This window comes from Silurus meridionalis, chromosome 6 (genome assembly GCF_014805685.1).
Source record: "Silurus meridionalis isolate SWU-2019-XX chromosome 6, ASM1480568v1, whole genome shotgun sequence".
In the NCBI taxonomy this organism is placed as follows: domain Eukaryota; kingdom Metazoa; phylum Chordata; class Actinopteri; order Siluriformes; family Siluridae; genus Silurus; species Silurus meridionalis.
In genome coordinates this window covers 5,196,732-5,210,991 of record NC_060889.1, presented here as the reverse complement: position 1 = coordinate 5,210,991, position 14,260 = coordinate 5,196,732, and the positions used below count along the sequence as shown (strand labels likewise).

Below are 14,260 nucleotides of genomic sequence, written 5' to 3'. Positions count from 1 at the left end.
ATTGTGACCCGGAGGCGGACCGGAACGTTTGTTCGACATGAGCAATGCGCCAGTCGGAGCATTTTTGCGCGTGCACATGGTCTTTCTGCAGGGCCACGTGAGAATCTGATCAGAGTTTATTATCGTTTATTATCTGTTTATAATCTGTTTATTAAAGATGTCGGATTCAGAGGAGGATCATCAGCTGGGAGAGGAATGGGAAGATCACGACTCCAAGCTCTCAGATGGAGAGGTCGCAATAATGTTTTATGAGAGTTTTTATGCCTCTTGATAGCTTTTGGCTAATAATGCTAACAAGTTCACTCTGGTTTATAAACTTATCAGAACGTTGCTGAAGTTTTACAACTAAAATCTCTTTTTACTCTCGCAGCTTCAAGAAGCTTTCGCTAAAGGACTCCTCAAACCCGGCATGAACGTTCCATTAGAGGAACCGAAAAAAGCTGTGAACAACGTGGTGAGTCTCAGCAGATGATGGCTTTAATTCTGAATGTTAGAACAATTATGAGATATTTCAGTGTTGAGATGGTTGGGTGGGGAGATGTCTGGATGTTGAGATGTTTGGATGTTGAGATGGCTGGGTGGAGAGATGGTTGGTTGGATGTTGAGATAGTTGGTGAAGAGATGGTTGGGTGGAGAGATGTCTGGATGTTGAGATGGTTTGGTGGAGAGATGTCTGGATGTTGAGATGTTTGCATGCTGAGATGTTTGAAAGATTGTGTGCTGATAAAGCTATAGATTTTTGCAAACTTCCTGATCTTGTGTCTCCAGGAGGGTTTGAAGAAATGTTTGGCAGAGTTTAAGAGGAACCTGGTGTGGGTGGAGAGGCTGGACCTCACCACTCTGCCCGCTCTTGATATCCTGGCTAAAGCAGAAGGGAGGGTGGAACCAGGACCAGGTGGAGACCAGATCAACGCAGATGATGACTTTCAGAGGGAAATGTTCTTGTGAGTGTTTGTTCTCGTGTTCCTCTGGGAAGCGTCTACACTAATGAAGCCCCGCCCACTGACTCCTCCCACTAGACTCATTAAACGCTGGTGTGTGTGTGTGTGTGTGTGTGTGTGTGTGTGTGTGTGTGTGTGTGTGTGTAGTTATCGTCAGGCCCAGGCCTCTGTTCTCGAGGCTCTGCCCAGGTTACAGAAGTTACAGATTCTCACCAAACGGCCGGACGATTACTTCGCCGAGATGACCAAATCTGATCAGCACATGCAGAAGGTGTGTGTGTGTGTGTGTGTGTGTGTGTGTTTAATCATACTGTCTAATCACTTTGTCTACTCTCTAAACTTAATTTAATGTCCAATCTCAGTATCTAGTCTTACTGTCTAATCTAATCTAATCCCAATTCAGTCGAGGTGTTTGAGTTTACTGTGAATTCACTTCACTGTGTGTGTGTGTGTGTGTGTGTGTGTGTGTGTGTGTGTGTGTGTGTGTGTGTAGGTCAGGAAGAAGCTGATCCAGAAGCAGATGGCGATGGAGAAATCGGAGAAAGCTAAGAAGCTGAGAGAGCAGAGGAAGTTCAGCAAGAAGGTGACGTGACTTCGACCCTTCACTCAAATAAAACCATTTTGTTCTTCTCGCTGTGTTCATCACGTCCTTGTTCCTCAACTCCACAGGTCCAGGTCCAGGTTCTGCAGAAGAGGCAGAAGGAGAAGAAGTCTATGATGACGGCGGTGAAGAAATATCAGAAAGGTTCCTCCTCTCTTTCGCTCGTTTGATCCTCGTTTGGTTTGTTGGTTTGTCTGATGATTGATGGAGTGATGATGATGATGTGTAACAGGTATGAGTGATAAACTGGACTTCCTGGAAGGAGATGCTGAGGGGAAGAAGGCAACAGGAGCTCCGTCTAAACCACACGTTAATAAGAAAGGGTAAGGACATGACATTACAGTCTAATCATCTAATTTTAGCTCAACCTCATTGTCTAATCTCACTACTTAATCTAACATCTAATCTTACTGTCTAATCTAGTCATCTAATCATTTTACTGTCTAATCTCTAATCTTACAGTTTCATCTAATATTAGCTCAATCTCACATCGCACATCTGATCTCACTATCTAATGTAATTATCGAACCTCACAGTTTAATCTCAGTGTCTAATCAATTTGTCTAATCTCAACATTTAATCTAATCTCATTCTCTAGTCTTACTGTGTAATCTAATCATCTAATCTCAGGTCTTACATTAGTGTATAAACCAGTCGACTAATCTCACTGTTTAATCAAATCGTCTAATCTAATGATCTAATCTCACAGTTAAATCTCCCTATCTAATCTTATTGTCTTAATTTGAATCTCACCGTCTATTTAACGGTCTAATCTAGTTATCTGATTTTATCATCTGATCTCACCATCCAATCTAACTGTCAATAACGACGTCATTAAAGATTCTTCTATCGCACGGCGTTTGTTTAAACACCATAACCTGCTCTGATTGGCTGCAGCATGGCCTGTCTAAAGGAGGCGGAGCTTCAGAGTAGACGTGCGCGGGTTCCCTCTGGGTTCCTCTGTAGTATGGTGTGTTGTTGATTTGGACGCTCTGTTTTCAGCCCCAGCGCTAAGAGGAAGTACAAGGACTCGAAGTTCGGCTTCGGCGGGAAGAAGAAAGGAGCGAAGTGGAACACGAAGGAGAGCCACAGCGACGTGTCGGGATTCAGGGGCAAAGTGGCTCACGGCAAAGTGGGCAAGAAGTTCAGCAAAGCAGGCCAGAAGAACGTGAGGACCTTTTACAGCTGTTTATTTTAACGTTTGGTAGAAGTGTGTGTGTGTGTGTGTGTGTGTGTGTGTGTGTGTGTGTGTGTGTGTGTGTGTGTGTGTGTGTGTGTGTGTGTGTGTGTGATACTGAAGTCTGCTCCCCCTGTGGACAGAAGCGTCCGGGGAAAGAAGCGCGGCGGAAGATGAAGTCGAGGAAGTGAAGCGCCGTGAACCTCCTCAACATGGACATCTGACGACTTGAGGGGACTTCAGTGGACCTTCGTGTTGACATGAGCTGCTCCACACACACACTCACACACACACACAGTAGAAGCTTGGTGAAGAGTGTGTACTTGTGTTTGAGACTTTATCGAGTGATTCTTGGTTATGATTTGAACTCATGGAATCTCTTGACTAGATTTTTTTGGATTTGTAATATTTCTGTATATTCCCTCCCCCCTCCTGGTTCATGAGCGTGATGTTCCCTCTGGATCAATGGCATGTAGTTTGTTGGTTCCTTTTCTACTTTCAGGATTTTTAGAATGTTCCTCTGTGCCCGTCTCCAGTTTGTGTGGACTTCACAGTGAATCGGAGTCTCTTCTCCTTCCCTGTGACTGGAGGAAACAGGAAGTGTTTCTATGGTGACAGTGATGCGCACAGGAAATAAAATATTACTTCAATAAAAAAAGTGAATGAAACAAGTTGCTTGGTATTTTATTAATGGGCTCACTATTAAGAGTCGGTTCATTTGACTCCCAAATAAACAATTAGTTTTTATTTGAACTCGATCAGAAATGATTCTCTCTGTTGCTCCTGTTCTTTCATTGAGATTTATCTGATTTAATATTCAAATTAAAATTTGTTTTTGTTTTGTATTAGTAGGATTTACACTCTCGGTGTCATTTCATCAATTTTTCTTCTTTTCTTGTTTGATGGCGTGAATCAGCAGGTGTTTGTTTGATTCTCATGATTTGTTTGACTGTTTCTTAAATCTCATCATTTTCCTGCTCAACATTGACCTGAAGCAGACTCCAGCACGTTCTGGTGACATCTGGTGGCCATAAACAGGAAGTGCAGCGACGACACAATTATGAAACTGATCTTTTTAATGCTTCAAGTTTTTTGTAGTTTTTTTTGAAAGACCCGAATAAAGTGCAGAATTATAATCATGGCTTTAGGGATTAAAATGACTCTCAGGAGCATTTGATACTGCATATAAAAAGCTCCACGTTTGGTTCTGATGGTTAATTGGTTCTTTTTGTTTCTTGTCCTGTGTAAGGATGTAAAATGCACAATGCAATTAATCAGAACTGCGTAAATCTTTTTTAATGAAATAAACATTTACAGTGAAATCCTCTTTAACAGATGTCTAGGCTGAAAACATTAACAGAAATGATGAACACCCAACTAATTTTATACAAAGTATAAAGTTATATCGAAGCTTTAATGTTTTATTTTTAGATCATTCTTTCTCCATATAACAGATTTCCATTGGGAAAGTGTAGATCAGCGTCCTCCTGCCTGCTCAGCCGTCTTCAGGTTCCTCCTGAACACAAAGTGTGTGTTTATTATATAAAATACATCTAAAGCTTTGAAATCCTGTACTGGTAATAAACACTTCTTTATTTTTATCCATGTGAAGCTCTGACAGGGATGGGATTTGAACCCACAACCTTCTGTTTTGCAAAAATAATTCCTCAATGAGGGCATTGAACAGAAAAGCAGCTGATGTTCTCCCCCTGGTAAAATCTGATCACATGAAACGGATGAAAGTGAAATGAGACGTCCCTCTAAATCAAATCTCTCCCATTCTGTTTCTTATGTAAACGAAAACGATGATGAGAAGGTCAAACCATGGAACTGTAGGAGATCTGACTGTGAGCTCTGCCTGATCACTATTGATCAATATGTGTAATGGAACATTAATAATCTCAGGTTAGAGCTTTGACGTGTGAATCTCTCATACCGTAATGTAGAGGAGACATGTCCACTCCGTCCATTCCGTCCCTGGTGTGGTAGAGATCAAGATTTGGGTGAAAAAGATACGGCGTGTAGAAGAATCCAGGACCTTCCTATAATAATAAAAAAAACCTTCTTAAACTCCTAATATTTAAGGTTTGTTCTATTGATTTTTTAGCTCTGAAGAATTCTGGATTGTGATTGGTCAGAAGGTGTTCATTAGTGTTCTATATTCCCAAACTCTGAAACCTTTCACCCCTCACCTGTCTGGAGTCCAACAGCGCCGCCTGGGGAACAGGAGGAAACCCGAGTGGAGGAGCTCCGAGGCTGAGCAGGAAGGCGGAGTGCGGGTAGGCGTTGGCGTAGGGAGGAACACTCAGGTGAAAGGGCGTCGGCATGGAAACATCTCTACAATAAACAGCGTTCTGGGCTCTTTCTGCCAACATCTGCTCCCAGGGCAAATGGGGCCGCTCTAGAAAATAAAACATTCTCAGCCTATTAAATACACAAATACAAACCACAGCTCCAAAACACCAGACTCAACACTTCATCTCCACTTTATAGGCTCAATACTCACACATTTAACACCAGTGACCCTGAAAAACCAATTCTCTGCCTTTAAATAAGTATCAGATCAATTAATGTGTCCATTAGGGGCCAATATTTATAAGCAACCTTTTTATAGCATCTCTATTTCTTATCTTTATATCACTATTTACATCATACATTTATTTCACAACATTTTAAATTCACTTCAAAATAATAAAAATAAACATCAAATCATCAAAAGAAATAAATCATATTTATTTTTATTTCTCCGGAATATATAATAATGTGTTTACTGTGTAAATATACTTTTTGTTATTATCAAATTTATTGTTGTTTTTTTCTTGAATTTTTCAGTAAATTAAATACACATTATAAATAAACTTACACAAAAAAATTAAATAATTAAATTAAAATAAATTTACCATTTTTTTATTTGATGTTCTTTATTAGTGAAATGTGATTATTTAATAAACGGAAATTAAAATGGAGGGAACTGATTTTTCTCCATATATAAATATTAAAATCACACAGAAAGATAAAAGTGTTGCAGGGAAATAATAATAATAATAATAATAATAAAAATAATAATAATAATAAAAAGAGAAAATGAATGAAAAGTAAAAAAGGAGAGAAGTCTGTTAGGAAGCGCGGTTAGCTTGTAGCTAAATGCTAGCTGTATGATTAGCCTGTATGCTAGCTGTGTTTATATCTTTATTAAATATAAATATTAATGTTGTTATATTAGAGTTGTTGGTTATATTACAGTTGATTTATTGAGTTGTTTTTGAGTTGTTACCTCTCATAACCCCGCTGTCCTGAGCGCCGGCTCTGAGATCAGTGGACTTGTGCGGGGTCTCCGGATCGCTCGGTGCCGGTGTCGGTGGCTCGTGCTCCTCCCCGGTGTGCGCCAGGATCCGGGTGACGCGCGGGTCACCGTTTACCCCTGCAGAGGTACCGGTCGCGTTCCCGGTTCCGGTCGCGCCTCTCCCGCGCCCCTCTTTCACGACGCCGCCCGCGCGCTGTCTCGCCATGATGCGCGTGCGCTCGGAGATAAGCGCGCACTTCCAGCACTCGCACTGAGAGAATCGGCACCGGCGCGCGTGACCCTTCAGAGGCACCGCGAGGCCGTGGTTCCGGCAGCGCGCGCACTTTGGGATCCGCGAGGCTCTCCGGTTACTCGAGACCGATTCCATTTTAATTCAAAACTTACAACTGTTTACCGCGGGAGCAGCGCGCGACGCTTTCACCCCGAGACGTGACGTCACCACATATACTTTGTAACGTTCTTTTTCTTCCGTGGAACGCAGACACTGTGGAGGGGGGGGGGGGGTAATTTAGGAGATTAGGGGTGTTGTTTTTGGGGTTAATTTAGGTGATTAGGGTGGTATTTTGGGGTTAATTTGTGATTAGGGATGTTGTTTTGGGGTTAATTTAGGTGATTAGAGGTGTTGTTTTGGGGTTAATTTGTGTGATTAGGGATGTTGTTTTGGGGTTAATTTAGGTGATTAGAGGTGTTGTTTTGGGGTTAATTTAGGTGATTAGGGGTGTTGTTTTGGGGTTAATTTGTGATTAGGGGTGTTGTTTTGGGGTTAATTTAGGTGATTAGAGTGTTGTTTTGGGGTTAATTTAGGTGATTAGGGGTGTTGTTTTGGGGTTAATTTAGGTGATTAGAGGTGTTGTTTTGGGGTTAATTTAGGTGATTAGAGGTGTTGTTTTAGGGTTAATTTAGGTGATTAGAGGTGTTGTTTTGGGGTTAATTTAGGTGATTAGGGGTGTTGTTTTTGGGGTTAATTTAGGTGATTAGGTGTTGTTTTTGGGGTTAATTTAGGTGATTAGTGTTGTTTTGGGGTTAATTTAGGTGATTAGGGGTGTTGTTTTTGGGGTTAATTTAGGTGATTAGGGGTGTTGTTTTGGGGTTAATTTAGGTGATTAGGGGTGTTGTTTTGGGGTTAATTTAGGTGATTAGGGTGGTATTTTGGGGTTAATTTGTGTGATTAGGGATGTTGTTTTGGGGTTAATTTAGGTGATTAGGGGTGTTGTTTTTGGGGTTAATTTAGGTGATTAGGGGTGTTGTTTTGGGGTTAATTTAGGTGATTAGGGGTGTTGTTTTGGGGTTAATTTAGGTGATTAGGGTGGTATTTTGGGGTTAATTTAGGTGATTAGGATGTTGTTTTGGGGTTAATTTAGGTGATTAGGGGTGTTGTTTTTGGGGTTAATTTAGGTGATTAGAGGTGTTGTTTTGGGGTTAATTTAGGTGATTAGTGTTGTTTTTGGGGTTAATTTAGGTGATTAGGGGTGTTGTTTTTGGGGTTAATTTAGGTGATTAGGGATGGTATTTTTGGGGTTAATTTAGGTGATTAGGGATGTTGTTTTTGGGGTTAATTTAGGTGATTAGGGGTGTTGTTTTTGGGGTTAATTTAGGTGATTAGGGGTGTTGTTTTTGGGGTTAATTTGGGTGATTAGTGGTATTTTTGGGGCTAATTTGGGTGATTATGAGTGGTATTTTGGGGTTAATTTAGGTGATTAGTGTTGTTTTTGGGGTTAATTTAGGTGATTAGAGGTGTTGTTTTGGGGTTAATTTAGGTGATTAGAGGTGTTGTTTTAGGGTTAATTTAGGTGATTAGAGGTGTTGTTTTGGGGTTAATTTAGGTGATTAGGTGTTGTTTTTGGGGTTAATTTAGGTGATTAGGGGTGTTGTTTTGGGGTTAATTTAGGTGATTAGGGGTGTTGTTTTGGGGTTAATTTAGGTGATTAGTGGTATTTTGGGGTTAATTTGTGTGATTAGGGATGTTGTTTTTGGGGTTAATTTAGGTGATTAGGGGTGTTGTTTTGGGGTTAATTTAGGTGATTAGGGGTGTTGTTTTTGGGGTTAATTTAGGTGATTAGAATTGTTGTTTTGGGGTTAATTTAGGTGATTAGGGTGGTATTTTGGGGTTAATTTAGGTGATTAGGGATGTTGTTTTGGGGTTAATTTAGGTGATTAGGGGTGTTGTTTTGGGGTTAATTTAGGTGATTAGGGGTGTTGTTTTGGGGTTAATTTAGGTGATTAGAGGTGTTGTTTTGGGGTTAATTTAGGTGATTAGGGGTGTTGTTTTTGGGGTTAATTTAGGTGATTAGGGATGGTATTTTGGGGTTAATTTGGGTGATTAGGGATGGTATTTTGGGGTTAATTTGGGTGATTAGGGGTGTTGTTTTGGGGTTAATTTAGGTGATTAGGTGTTGTTTTTGGGGTTAATTTGGTGATTAGGGTGGTATTTTTGGGGTTAATTTGGGTGATTAGGGTGGTATTTTGGGGTTAATTTGGGTGATTAGGGATGTTGTTTTAGGGTTAATTTAGGTGATTAGGGGTGTTGTTTTTGGGGTTAATTTAGGTGATTAGGGTGGTATTTTTGGGGTTAATTTGGGTGGTATTTTGGGGTTAATTTGGGTGATTATGAGTGGTATTTTTGGGGTTAATTTGGGTGGTTATGAGTGGTATTTTGGGGTTAATTTAGGTGATTAGGGATGTTGTTTTGGGGTTAATTTAGGTGATTAGGGATGTTGTTTTGGGGTTAATTTAGGTGATTAGTGGTATTTTGGGGTTAATTTGGGTGATTATGAATGGTATTTATGGGGTTAATTTAGGTGATTAGGGATGTTGTTTTTGGGGTTAATTTAGGTGATTATGGGTGTTATTTTTGGGGTTAATTTGGGTGGTTATGGGTGGTATTTTTGGGGTTAATTTGGGTGGTTATGGGTGGTATTTTTGGGGTTAATTTGGGTGGTATTTTGTGTTACAAGCGTTACTAGAAGAATTGCAGCAGTGTTGCCTTTAGAGAGAACTCACACCCAAACATCTGTGTAACACCTGTATAAATGGTATATTTTCATTGCCATGTTACTTTTACTCACTTTCTGTAAAGTTCACCGAATTCCTTGGTGTTCACCTGAGGAAGAACCTCACCTGGTCTTCAACACCAGTTCCAAAGTTCCTAAGTCCTGCTACCAGCACTGATCCTCACCATGTTCTGGGCAGCTGAATCACTGCCTGGTTTGGGATCACAAGACCCTGCAGCAGATTGTGGGAACAGCTGAAAGAGTTATGGAGGTCTCTGTTTGCTCCACACACACACACACACACACACACACACACACACACACACACACTAACTGTACAGTATATTGTTTTATGTAGGCTTTATTGTGTACTGTACAGACTATATATTCACTGTATATTATAAAATTCCACTTGTCTTGACTCGAAAATTTACATCTGTACACATCTGTTTTGAATGTAAAGAAAAGGACAAGGCAGCTGTTTGCCCTCTCTCTCTCTCTGCTGCTGGATAAAAGCGTGTTAAAAAGCGTGTTAAAAAAGCGTGTCCCTGTGTGTGTGTATGTGTGTGTGTGTCTCTGTCTTCATTCATGGCTGAACTTCAAATAGATAAATAGTGCACTATGTAAAATGTGGAACCCGTTTAATTCACCGCTGTGTAGGGCGCTGAGTGTAGGGAGCACAGAGCTGTTTGGAACGCGACCGGTCTGCGTACAAAATGCAGAATTAGGGTAAACCACGCCCACTATTGTAATCGTCACCGGTTCAAAATGACAGAGAGAGAGAGAGAGAGAGAGAGAGATGGAGAGAGAGAGAGAGAGAGAGAGAGAGAGAGAGAGAGGGAGAGAGAGAGAGAGAGAGATGGAGAGGTAGAGAGAGAGAGAGAGAGAGAGAGAGAGAGAGAGAGAGAGAGAGGGAGAGAGAGAGAGAGAGAGAGAGAGAGAGGAGAGAGAGAGAGAGAGAGAGAGGGAGAGAGAGAGAGAGAGAGAGAGAGAGAGAGAGAGAGGAGAGAGAGAGAGGGAGAGAGAGAGGGAGAGAGAGGAGAGAGAGAGAGAGGGAGAGAGAGAGAGAGAGAGAGAGAGAGAGGGAGAGAGAGAGAGGGAGAGAGAGAGAGAGAGAGAGAGAGAGAGAGAGAGAGAGAGAGGGAGAGAGAGAGAGAGAGAGAGAGAGAGAGAGAGAGAGAGAGATAGAGAGAGAGATAGAGAGAGAGAGAGGGGAGAGAGAGAGAGAGAGAGAGAGATAGAGAGAGAGAGGAGGACAGGAGGAGGAGGAGGAGGAGGAGGACAGGACGGCGCTCTGCTCCACTCCGCTCTTCTCCGCTCTGCTGTAACCGGGTTTTCTCCCTTTGTTCGGTTCCGGTGGATGAACGCTGTAATCACGAGATGTGGATGTTCTTCTGGCGGATACTGTTCCTTCTCCACCTGCTCGTCCTGCAGCCGTGTCACGGGAAAGGTGCGTTTTCAGGGGAAAATGTGGAGAAAATCGGTTTTTGTTAAAAAAACAAAGAAATCCGTTTTATTGTCTTCTTGTGAGGCAGTGATGCAGAAAACATACGTCATTGAACCATTCAGATGTTTTTATAAAAATGAAGGATGTAAATGAGGTAAAGTGAATGTGAGGTTTTTCCACCTGACGCGATTTGACACTTATACGGTATAGTGTGTGTGTGTGTGTGTGTGTGTGTGTGTGTGTGTGTGTGTGTGTGTGTACTTATATTTAAATGTATTTATTTATAGATTTATTGATGAATGTGAGCGGTAATAAACAACATCTCGGTCGTGTATGGTGAGATTTGTTGTTCTATATGAGGAGAATGTGACTCGAGCTCCTGAGGTAAATTGTGACAGTTAGCCTGTTAGCTAAAAGCCGTTATGTAGTGGAATGGAGAGAGGGGGAAGGGGGGGGTGTCCTCGTGGGAGGGGGAGCGCATGCGCTGTCTCTCTTTATTGGGAGTGTATTTCTCAGGCGTTTAATGATCTGATTGATTTGATTGGTTGATTGATTTAAATATTGATTGTCTGTTTTTTTTTCCGCTCCTGATGTTCAGGGTCTGAGACGGAGTGTGAGGACGGACAGTTTCAGTGCAAGAACAAGAAGTGCATCCCGACCATCTGGAGATGCGACGACGATGACGACTGCTCCGACAACAGCGATGAGGAAGACTGCCGTGAGTCTCCATGATCCATGATCCATCTAATATCATAACACTCTGTGTGGTGAAGTGAAGAACACTGATGATCTTCATCATGGCTCCTGTTAGTGGGTGGATTTATTTATTAGGCAGCAGGTGAACATTTTGTCTTCAAACTTGATGTTAGGAGCAGAAAAATGTTTTGAGTTTGACAAATTGTGACGTCTAGACGTCTGGGTCAGAGCGTCTCCAAAACTGTTCCTGGTCTGCAGTGGTCAGAATCTCTCAGAACTGCATGGTGCAGCTGAGGCTCTTTGACGCACGTGGGGAGTGAAGGCAGGTCCGTGTGGTCCGGTCCAGCAGACGAGCTCCTGTAGCTCAAACTGCTGAAGAAGTTGATGGTCATGGTGTCACGTTTTTCACGATCATGCTGTACTTTGACGTTTTGGCAGAACGATTCGATTCACGTGTCACTGGAGAGAGTGTTTTCCCCATTGAGCCCTCAGGGTGAAAAGCGCTCAGTGACTAACGTTAACGGGGACGTGTGTGATTTTTGTGACGTCTGCACGTCTCTCCAGAGCACGTGGCCTACATTCATCCTGAACATAAACAAATAAAAGATCTTTCAGGGACGAGATTTTCTTGTCTTTCAGGATTACTGATAGCGTCAGGAGATCTGTGTCCAGAGTCCAGTGATTCTCCTCGTGGCTGTTTAAAGCTTCTGCTTGTCCCCTTGTTTCTCTTAAACACATCTCCAAGATCTTTTGTTATTCCTCATATGTTTGACTCTTAAAGCAGATCTGATAGTCTCCTAGTTGAAGTGAAGGACAGTTTCATGGATATGAGCTGGATATGAAGCAGACGTCACTTTGGGCTGTTGGTTGTTGTGATCCACATCTTGTATCTTGAGTCTTCGTGTAAAACAGAATCTAATGCTGGAAAAAGACTTAATTATTTATTTGTTTATTATTATTCATATAAAAATGCATTTCTGAGCTGAAATCTTTTTATTTATTGTCTTGATCGTGTCCTGGACCACATCTCCACACGCAGGAGGAGGGTTTATTCGTTCCAGAGGGAGCGACTTTATCAGCACACACACACACACACACACACACACACTCACACACTCAGGTACCGGTTCAGTTCCTACAGTCCAGATGATCACGCTTCATTAGTGTGTCTGTTCAGGCTGGTTTATTAGACCTCAGGGTGAGCAGCACACGCAACACTTCACCACCAACCACAGCTTCCACTTCCACTTAACCTCACCAACCTTCTGATCTCTGGTCAGTTCACCTGGAGCTGCTCCACAAAAACATCTTCTTTCCTTCTCATTTCTCTCGTCTGCTTCACTCATCCTGCTCCTGTTCTTCCTCCTTTCTTCTCCTCCTCCTGCTCTTCTTCTTCTCTCCTCCTCTTCCTCCTGGTTGTCTTCTTCATCCTCCTCTTCCTTCTGCTTTTCTTCCTCTTTTTCTCCTCCTTCTGCTCTTCCACCTCTTCCTCCTGCTTTTCTTCCTCTTTCTTCTCCTCCACCTGCTCTTCCTCCTGCTTTTCTTTCTCTTTCTTCTCCTCCTGCTCTTCCTCCTTCTCCTTCTCCTCCTCCTCTTGCTGCTGTTCTTCCTCCTTCTCCTCCTCTTCCTCCTACTCATCTTCCTCTTACTCCTGCTTTTTACTCTTTCTTCTCCTCCTTCTGCTTTTCTTTTCTTTCTTCTCCTCCTCCTGCTCATCCTCCTCTTCCTTCTGCTTTTTTCCTCTTTCTTCTCCTCCTCCCCTCCTGCTCTTCTTCTTCCTCCCCCTCCTCCTCTTTCTCCTGCTCTTCCTTCTCTTTTTCCTCCTCCTCCTTCTCTTCTTCCTCTTCCTCCTCCTCCTCTTCACTACGGTGGCCTGCCAGTTCAAAACTAATCTAAAACCCCACCAGCAGCATGTTGGAGCATGTGGATTATAAACCCTGTGTGTTAGTAATTAATACGATCACTTTATTAAATGTGAATATCAGATATAATGTTTTATTTATATATATATATATATAATGTTATCAGAAATGGATTGAGCTTAACGCTGGAGTAAGAACTTACCGTCCTGTCAGTGGCTCAATGATGTAAGCACATGGTGTGTGTTCTGGAGAAGGTAAAATGATAAGGGGGACATGTCTCTTATGTCTCGTAGTTGTTGAATTGTATTATGAGCATCTCTGTGACCTGGACATCAGGCGTGAGATGTTTGATTTTAGAAGAGCTGCTGTTACTCACGACTTTCTGCATTCAGTAGAGAAGCTTGATTTCATCACTCTTTCAATACGTCATGAAGTCTTTCCATCTCGAGAAATAAATAGAAACAGATGTTATAAATGCAATGGGGTATAATTATGTACAACATTTTCATTTCATTTTTGAGGAAAAAACACATCATTTCATCACACTACGTGTTCCTTTTCATTCATCTTCAGCTTCACGTTCTCCTGAAGATGTGCTTTTTAACCAAATAATTCAAATCCTGGCCAAATAAAAACACCAAATACCTTCATCATACACTCTTTTGTGATCCTCGAACTGCAGAGAACAAAACCACATTCATGATTAATCAAATATTAATTAAGCAATGATGTGAAAGATAGAGAGAGAGAGAGAGAGAGAGAGAGAGAGAGAGAGAGAGAGAGAGAGACATCACGGAATTGATTTATCTTCAGGCCAATGTGGTGCTGATGAGAGAATTTCTCATGTAAAGAATGGAAATGGTGATGGTGCAGATTTGCTGGAATGAAATGTAAGTGATTGGAGCTGTTTATGGATCTGAATAAATATCTTCTGATGCAGTCATAGCCTCCTGTCTGCTTGTTTATTTTTGGGATGGAAAGACTTCCTTCAAAGCGTTGATGAATACAGAGAGAATGCTCAGTGATGTCCGGTGATGTTTTTGAGGGACACGTGAGATGATCAGGTGAGAGCGAGCGTGACACCGGAGCTCAGCAGCTCTCTCGCTTCATGTCCTCACTTACACGCCTGATTCCACGTGAAGAAACATCTAATCGTAAAGGCTAATTAGAAGCGCAGCATTAGCGAGCTCAGCAAACTGCTCGCTCTGTTCTCTGTGTGTAAGCTGTTCTGAGCACCGGAGG

General features: G+C 41.9%; 3 protein-coding genes across 3 annotated transcripts in view; 2 read left to right on the top strand and 1 right to left on the bottom strand.

Moving 5' to 3' along the window:
- Window positions 1–43: 43 nt before the first annotated feature.
- On the top strand, window positions 44–3,390 carry ebna1bp2 (EBNA1 binding protein 2). Its single transcript, XM_046852765.1, has 9 exons — window positions 44–232; window positions 371–454; window positions 769–944; window positions 1,089–1,212; window positions 1,435–1,524; window positions 1,611–1,686; window positions 1,775–1,865; window positions 2,545–2,710; window positions 2,863–3,390. Exons 1-9 carry the CDS (start codon window positions 158–160, stop codon window positions 2,908–2,910), a joined length of 930 nt encoding a protein of 309 aa, XP_046708721.1. The 5' UTR covers window positions 44–157; the 3' UTR covers window positions 2,911–3,390.
- Window positions 3,391–4,000: 610 nt separating this feature from the next.
- Window positions 4,001–6,459, bottom strand: LOC124388102 (doublesex- and mab-3-related transcription factor 1-like). Its single transcript, XM_046852769.1, has 4 exons — window positions 5,994–6,459; window positions 4,912–5,120; window positions 4,656–4,761; window positions 4,001–4,235 (listed from the first exon to the last, which is right to left on the bottom strand). Exons 1-4 carry the CDS (start codon window positions 6,388–6,390, stop codon window positions 4,225–4,227), a joined length of 723 nt encoding a protein of 240 aa, XP_046708725.1. The 5' UTR covers window positions 6,391–6,459; the 3' UTR covers window positions 4,001–4,224.
- A 3,806-nt stretch (window positions 6,460–10,265) lies between these two features.
- The window catches only part of LOC124388091 (low-density lipoprotein receptor-related protein 8-like), a 16,545-nt gene continuing 12,550 nt past the window's right edge, over window positions 10,266–14,260 (top strand). The window contains exons 1-2 of the mRNA XM_046852747.1: window positions 10,266–10,463; window positions 11,059–11,178. Of these exons, the coding sequence (XP_046708703.1) occupies window positions 10,394–10,463; window positions 11,059–11,178 (190 nt within the window). The 5' untranslated portion in view covers window positions 10,266–10,393. The remainder of the gene's footprint in view (window positions 10,464–11,058; window positions 11,179–14,260) is intronic.

Coding starts and splice junctions, on each gene's coding strand:
- ebna1bp2 (XM_046852765.1), top strand. CDS start 158: ATGTCGGATTCAGAGGAGGATCATCAGCTGGGAGAGGAATGGGAAGAT. Junction 233..370: donor CCAAGCTCTCAGATGGAGAG/GTCGCAATAATG, acceptor TTACTCTCGCAG/CTTCAAGAAGCTTTCGCTAA. Junction 945..1,088: donor TTTCAGAGGGAAATGTTCTT/GTGAGTGTTTGT, acceptor GTGTGTGTGTAG/TTATCGTCAGGCCCAGGCCT.
- LOC124388102 (XM_046852769.1), bottom strand. CDS start 6,390: ATGGAATCGGTCTCGAGTAACCGGAGAGCCTCGCGGATCCCAAAGTGC. Junction 5,121..5,993: donor GGACAGCGGGGTTATGAGAG/GTAACAACTCAA, acceptor TTTATTTTCTAG/AGCGGCCCCATTTGCCCTGG. Junction 4,762..4,911: donor CGCTGTTGGACTCCAGACAG/GTGAGGGGTGAA, acceptor TTATTATTATAG/GAAGGTCCTGGATTCTTCTA.